This window comes from Callorhinchus milii, unplaced genomic scaffold, assembly GCF_018977255.1.
Source record: "Callorhinchus milii isolate IMCB2004 unplaced genomic scaffold, IMCB_Cmil_1.0 Scaffold9, whole genome shotgun sequence".
Classification (NCBI taxonomy): Eukaryota; Metazoa; Chordata; class Chondrichthyes; order Chimaeriformes; family Callorhinchidae; genus Callorhinchus; species Callorhinchus milii.
In genome coordinates, this window is record NW_024704750.1 from 5,198,625 (window position 1) to 5,206,611 (window position 7,987).

Here is a 7,987-nt window from a genome sequence, read left to right on the forward strand (position 1 = left end):
ATGTGGAACTTATGACCACAAGGAGTAGTTGAGGCAAATAGCATAGATGTATTTAAGGGGAAGCTGGATAAGTACATGAGGGAGAAACGAATAGAAGGTTATGATGATAGGCTTAGTTGAGGAAACGAAAGAGGAGGTTCATGTGGGAGGATAAACGCCAGCATAGACCAGTTGGGCCAAATGATCTGCTTCTGTGCTGTATATTCTATAAAACTCAAGGTTATTCATCAAATCTAGCAAGGCGTATGGACGAAACACAGCACAGTTTGCACACCGAAATGTCCCACAAACAGCCATGAATTGAGGGGATTTGTTGGCCAGGACACCAGGAGAAACTCCCTTCTCTTTTTGAATAATGCCATGGGATCTTTAATGTCAACCTGAACAGGCAGACAGGACCTCAGTTTACAGATCATCCGAAGGATGGCACCTTCATCAATGCAACACACCCACAGCACTGCATTCGAATGTTAGCTTTGACTATGCAATTCTGATTCTCTATGTGAGGCTTGAACCCACAGCCTTCTGACTCAGAGGCAAGAGTACTTCCACTGCGCCAGGCTGAAAATAGACAGATGGAGTGAAAGGAAACGTGGTATTAGAACTGGAAGGCCTTTTAACTAATTCACTTGTGAGAATAAAGTAGTAGAAATACTTTTATTTTCATTGGGTATTCCTAATTAAATGAAAACGTCACTGATGCTCAAATAAATACCACTATAGTAGTTGGGAGATATTTGATTATCTTCATCCACTATGCTCTGGAACTCCCTTTCTCACTCTCTTCACCTCACCCCCTTTCTTCCTATTTTCAGGTCTCGGCTGAAGACCATTCTTTTCGACCGCGCCTTTGGTCACCTTCCTCCCCCTCCCCCTGGCTCAGCCCCAGGATCCATTACTGTGAAGTGCTCTGAGACTCCGTCTGGGTGGAGGGTGCTATATAAATCCAAGTTGTTGTTGATTATGTGGCTTTGTAACTGTGCTCCCAACGTGAAAGGCACTTTACAAATCTAATTTTGTTGTTGTTGTAGTAATGACTTAAAAACACTTAAACAGAATCTATGAACACCATGAAGTAAGTCTGAGAATGAGCCAGTCTTAATGATATTGATTTGCATTGTAATAGATTATATTAAGGTTTTAAAATAGTTTTGATCAGCAGTGGTTCTCCTAAAACAGTTCAGTGAATCCTGTGAAGTGCTTTGAGACATTGACGATGGAATAAGGTGCTATATCAAATGTAAGGATTATTTCTTATAACATCCTTTAATCTGAATTTCACTGCATGAAATACACACATCGGGATTTTTAATTCACAAAACAGAACTACACAATTTTCTACGATTGGTGAATCTTCTCGTCCAATTATATACATTGCGGTAAATGTACATGAACAGATTCCCACTGGCAGCGTCCTGTCATTGTTGGCGAACCAACAACACAAACAAGGTGTATTGCACTAACATCAAAGACAGGCGCCACCCAGAGGCAATTTCAGCAAACACAGACCACTACAAAACCACAGTGATCCATACAAATCAGTCAAAGCAGTTTTGCCATCACAAGCATTTTGGAAAGTTTGCTAGTCTCAAGGGAAAAGTACCGATGTTAGCTAAATAAATTGTCACGATTTGCAATTTGATACAAATCAGGATGAATTCACAGTAGTGAGAGTGGCACTACATAAAAACATTAAATGAAATTAATTCAGACAATGTGAACCCAGTCCAAAGGGAAGGAAGGGGAAGAGGAAAAAGGAAAATAGAGCACATTATTCAAATAATGCAAAGGTAGATTTGACTTGCTAAACTGATGCAATATCCAAGTATATGGGAGGGGAGGGAAAATGGAAGAAATCTTATTTTATGTTGGTTTAAGTAATATATAACATATAATCCTTGCAGTTTATACAGCGCCTTATATCAATAAGACATCTCAAAGAACTTCATAGGATTTCCTGGGAGAAATTTCCTTCTCCTTCTAAATAGGCCCATTGAACTTTTAACATCCACCTGAACAGTCAATCAGGACCTCAGTGAACCATATCATCCAAAAGACAGCACTTCTGACAACACAGTGCTCCCTTAACGCTGAATACAAGTTCAAGGTCTCAACATGGGGCTTGAACCACAGCACTCTTTCTTGCCTCCAAGTCAGAAGGTTATCAACTGAGCCAGGCTGACACCTGATTACTTAATTGAATCATTTGTGATTTGAATTACAAGGCAATCAACAGTGCACTATAGTACAACTCAATGCACAAAAAATGCTTCTTTCTATTTCAAAGTATCTGAAGTAACTGATTTTATTCTGGATTTGAGAACAAAATGGGTTTACTGTTTTAAGAAATACTCATCACTGTATGTTTCTCACTCGTGTATCAGTCACATGCTTTGGATATTTCACACCAACTCACATCCTATTTATTAAATAACCATAGCAACAAGTCCACCTAGCAAAGTACACCTGGCCTATTCATCTCTACCAGCTGCCAGTGCTTCTAAACAAGACATTCGCATCAGCACCCATTACCAATAACAACTTCAGATGCAAGGAAGTCACCTTCCAAATGTAAAGCTTTCATAAAATATTAAAACATTCAAACATTAATAAAAGAATCCAATCAGTAAAACCTCCGGAGGCATAATCAGTCCAAGCATTCGAGTTGGTGCTTGATTTATGCAACAATGTGCAGAATAAAAAAATGCACAGAATTTAATTTAAATGCAGTTTTAGAAGAGCTAGAGATGAAATAACTGCTGGAGGGAGATTAAGCAGAGTAAATGTTCAGAATCCATATTCCCATGGTAGAAATATCAAACCAATTTTAAATAAACGCAAAGCACAAACCGGAGTTTAAAATTAGTTTGAAATACACAACCCACACACATCGTATTGCAAGGAAGTAATGCTCATTTTATCGACGAAAAAAAGTATAATGTTTTTTTTTGCAAGATGTTCTTAGGTTTTGGAAATCATGACTAGGCTTGAAATTTCTATTCATAATTATAATAATCAGAATTTTACCAGGTTATAATAATAATCCTTGCATTTGATATGGTGTTTTTCACGTCTTCTAGACGTTTCAAAGCGCTTCACAGACTATGCTGTGAAGTGAATTGACAGTATATTTGTGGGCGAAACGCAGCAGCCAATTGCGCACAGCAATGTCCCACAAACAGTCGTGGATTGAAAATGACTAATTTATTATCGTTTTTGTTTTTTGGGGGTATTATTATTAGGCGTGTGGAGTAAGGAAACTTGCCCAAGATTTCGCCCTGCCTGGAATTGAACCCAGGTGTCTCACTTGCAAGGTGATTGCTCTAACCACTGAGCTACAGGACTCCACAGGTTCTCTACAATTCTGGCTCAGTTGGTGGTACTCTCGCCTCCGAGTAAGAAGCTTGTGGGTTCAAGCCCACGTCAGGAATCAAGAACATAAGAATAGCTTCAGCTCCCCTGTTCATATGTTTTATCAGATCATGGCTAGGGCTGCAAATTTGTCATAGCAGAACAAAATATGATGGATACTGTGATTTTTCCATTTGTCCCATACATTTCCCACTTTAACCTTGAGAGGCTGGTGCTTGCGCATGCACAGCCCAGCCATTGCCCACGAAAACAGTCAAGAGTTTTTCATGCCTTAGTTGTTGGAAATGTTGGAAGCTCTGAAGAGATATCATTGAATTTCTATACTCCCATGACTTCTCCCAACATTTCCCTGTACACTTTTGACATTCACTAAATTTACTGCGACTGCTCCATGTCTTTTGACAAACAATTCTACGCCAAATCTGTAGTCCTAATCATGGCTGTTCTATATCTCAACTCCGATTTACTCGCCCTTTCTCCATATCCGTCGATACCCTTAAGTAATAAATATATTGATCTCAGTCTTGAAATTTCCAATTGACCCAACATCTAAAGCCTTTTAGGGAAGAGAATTCCAAAATTTTCACAACCCTTTGCGTGAATAGTTTCTGGTTTCACTTCTAACTGCCCCAGCTCTAATTTTCGGACTATGCCCCCTTGTTCTGGATTTCCTCACTCGAGGAAATAGAATCTCTGTATCTACTGTTATAATTTTAAACGTCTCAATTAGATCTTCCTTCAGCCTTCTGAACTCACGGGAATACAAACCAAGTTTATTCAACCTATCCTTATAATTTAATCCTTTCAGCCTCAGTATTATTCTGGTGAATCTACAATGTACTCCTCCTAAGGCCAATAGATCTTTCCAGAGTGCGATGCCGAAAACTGAACTCAATACTCAATGCTCTGTACAACTGAAATATCACTCCAATTTTGTATCCCAAACCCCTTGAGATAAAGACCAACATTCCATTAGACTTTTTGATTGCTTTTTGTACCTGCATACTAGCTTTTAGTGATATGACCTAGAACTCATATAGTCTAGGTTGATACTCCAATGCAGTGCTGGAGATGTGCTGCATTTTTCAGCTGGCTCCCTTCAGGTGAGATGATAAACCCGTTAAAGATCTCATGTCACTATTCAAAAAGCAAAGGTTGTATCTCCCCGTTTTCAGGCCCACAAGCTCACAAACAAAATTGATCATTCATTTCATGGCTGTTTGTGGGCACCTTTGTATGCAAATTAGCTGCCATGTTTGCTTTAAAAAAGTCACAATACTTTACAGCATATCCTGTGAGGCGTTTTGAGATGTCCTGACATAAAAGGCACCATATTAAAAGCAATAATTATTAATAACCGTAGCAGTGCAATGCAGTATGGAATTTGTCGCTTTTCCTACGTCCATACCCCCAAAAAAGGATTTCTTTGAAAGTAATCAATGGATCAACTCACACACACTAATTCACTGGGTGCAAACGGCTAATTTTCTTTGATCAAGATCCTAAGTAACCAAAAAAATTGCCTCTGAAATGCATTTTCAATTGAGCCGCCTCCGCTGTACATCCCATAACAGTACATAGCTTCCAGTACTTCAAATTGCTTTCCAAGCTCACATTTAAACGTACAGTACTGTAAACTCTGCAAAGCAAACAACGATGGCTTCCCCCACCACAGGCGGATGTCATGTTTATTAAGCGTCCCATCGTCGTGTCCTGAATTATAAAGTCAGCTGCTAAATTCCAATGTTTCTCTTTAGGATCTCGACCGTCATACAAACATAACGTCCGTTTTTATTTTCGTGGAAAGATCTGGACCGCGTGAGATTAAAACTGCACCTGAATTCAAAATTCCCAACCAACTACACGATTAATAAGCGGGTGGGGAGGGAGGGGGGGAAGGGAGGGGGTCACCGATCGAGCCGATAAATCCTGAAAGCCGAACTCGAACCAGTCCAGTCAACAAAAAAGGGCAAATAAACCTTAGAAAGAGTCTCAAAAGAAAGAGACGAAATAACGATCGCTGATCGGGAATCATTGTAGATAATGGAGGGAGGGGGTTGCGAGGGGTCAACCGTTGCGCCAGATGCACGGAAGGGGGGGGGGGGGGGGGGAAACGTTATAAGCCGAAGCGACAAAGCCAACGATTAGCAAAAAAAAAAGTACATGAATATACACAGTAGACACACAAACCACGAAGCGAACAAACGGGATCTGCTTCACTGCAGCATTTTTTTTCTGGAAAAAAAAACGCGCAATTACTTCAGGGGGAAGAGGGGGAGAAGAGGGAGAGAGACGCACACACAACGCACAGGCACAATAGTCCTTTCGAGCAGCGTGAGCTTTACACACCAAAACCACGAAACTAAAGCGCTCATTTTTCGCCTCATATTCGCTGCGATACACGACGGCTTTTGTTGAACCATCGTTAGTTCAGCTCGAGCGCTGCTCAACCACCACCACCACCTCTCTCTCTCTCTCCCCCAACCCCCCCCTCTCTCCCCACCCAAAAAATAACATAGATATCCGAAGCCGCACTCCATTCTGTCCGCTCAACCTAACCTGATAGCAGGCGCCCGCCTCTCCGCTGAGCTGCGATTGGCCCGCCGACAGCACCAGCTCGCGTCTCGCCAGCCGACGGAGGCACCCCATTGGCCGAGAGCCCCATCGGTCACAGCGTTGACTCCCCTCCTCCCTCCCCCCCTCCCCCCGCGCGGGCTCGCGACGTGTCCGTTGGCAGCAATTTAGGTTGCGGCGCCGGAGAAAAGTCGAACTACGCCACGAGGCCTAGCGCGAGCGGCCGCCTAACGGCCGTGAGGGGAGCGCCAGGCCCGAGCAGCAGCAGCGTCCTCTCTCCCACTCCGCCCGCCATCTTCTGCCGCCATCTTCCCGGCGGGGAAGCCATGTTTTCGGGCGGCCATACTGACATGGCGGCGCCCATAAAGCAGGGGAAACATGGCTTCCCTTCAAAACAAAAACACTGATAAATACTGATTCGGGCGCCAGAAAGGGGCAAAAATAGCCGGGTTTTTCGTCCTCGCTCCCCTCCCCCCACCAGATGCGGCGGGACACGCCCTAAGGCCAGAGACGGGGGTAAAGACAAACTCCAGCCGCCGAATCTTTTGACTAAAAAGCAAAGCAGCCCCGAGCGGTTAAGTTTAGCGCCACTCACCCGAAGCCCACATTGTCACCGAGAACTCTCCTTCCAGGGTCTTGATCTGCACTTGTTTCTGCTCCCATTTCCTCCCGCTCCTGTCCAGGCCCCCGTCGTTCAAGTAACTCTTCTTGGTGGCTTTCTTGCCGGCTCCCTTCTTGATGCGGCTCTTGCCCGAGACGGCCGTGACTAAGGTCTGCTCTATGAATTCTTCCTCGGCCCCCGCCACCGGCACGGGGATGAGGATCTGATCCTCGAAACCGTCGTCGGCTCTCAGCTCGCCCTCGTCGCCCACTACCTCTTCGCGGGTCTGAACCAGGATCACCTCCTGGTGGACCTGGCTCGGGTCGTCGCTGAGGGGCTGCAGGGCGATCATGGGCTGGTGCTCGTCGCCCTCCACCACCGTCGTCTCGATGGTCTCCACCGGGATGGTCTCCACTTCGATCTCGTGAAGCTCCACGATCTCCGCCGGCATTTCCGAGCCGTCGGCGGCGATGTAAAGCGTATCCCCCGATGCCATTTTTTGTTCGGGGCTTTTACACAGATATATATACGGGGAAAAAATGTTGGCTGCTGTATGTTTCACCCCTTTTGATCCGCAAAAAAAAGAAAAAAAAAATTCTTCCGCTCTCAACCTCTCTCCTCCGGGTCTTCCCCCCCCCCCCCCCCCCCGCCCGCCCGCCTGCCTTTTTTTTTGGGGGGGTGTACAGATATTATATACAGATATATAGATCTCTCTCGGCAACAATTAACCAGAAAATATCAGCTCGAAATCTCGCCACAGGGGAAAAAAAAACGGCAGCCACCATCCGCCCGGGCGCTGCGCGCGACTACCGCGAGACTTCATTCCACTTCCTGTCCTTCATGATTTGCCCTTATTCACATGTGCCAACATGTACAGCGGCGGCGCTCGCGTGTGGGTGTGTGTGTCTCCACCACTCCACAGCTACTGCAGCGTTAGCCCAGTCTAACCCCCCTCCCCCAGACCGGCCACTTTTCTGTTTGCAAGAGGGTGGGGTGGGTGGGTGGTGGGGGGGGGATCGGGGGAGAGGGTGAGGGGGTAAACCGAGAGACTTGGCACCATCCGCCCGTCGCGTTTGCTCGACCCCACAACCATCTTCTCCACTCTCTTTTCCCACTCCCACCCTCTCTCTCTCGCTCGCTCTCTCTCTCTTCCTCTCTCTCTCCCCCCCCCCCCCCCCCCACACCCACTCATCACTCTCGCTCTTTCTCTTCCTCGCTCGCTCCCTCCCCCCCATCACCCTCTCTCTCTCCCCTCCATCACCCTCTCTCCCCCTCCCATCACCCTCTCTCCCCCTCCCATCACCCTCTCTCCCCCTCCCATCACCCTCTCTCCCCCTCCCATCACCCTCTCTCCCCCTCCCATCACCCTCTCTCCCCCTCCCATCACCCTCTCTCTCCCCTCCATCACCCTCTCTCCCCCCATCACCCTCTCTCCCCCCC

At 45.7% G+C, this 7,987-nt stretch overlaps 1 protein-coding gene across 1 annotated transcript in view; it reads right to left on the bottom strand.

Moving 5' to 3' along the window:
• yy1a (YY1 transcription factor a) overlaps nt 1-7,196 on the bottom strand; it is an 18,588-nt gene extending 11,392 nt beyond the window's left edge. The window contains exon 1 of the mRNA XM_007888329.2: nt 6,542-7,196. Coding sequence (XP_007886520.1) covers nt 6,542-7,043 — 502 coding nt within the window. The 5' untranslated portion in view covers nt 7,044-7,196. The remainder of the gene's footprint in view (nt 1-6,541) is intronic.
• Nucleotides 7,197-7,987: the final 791 nt, after the last annotated feature.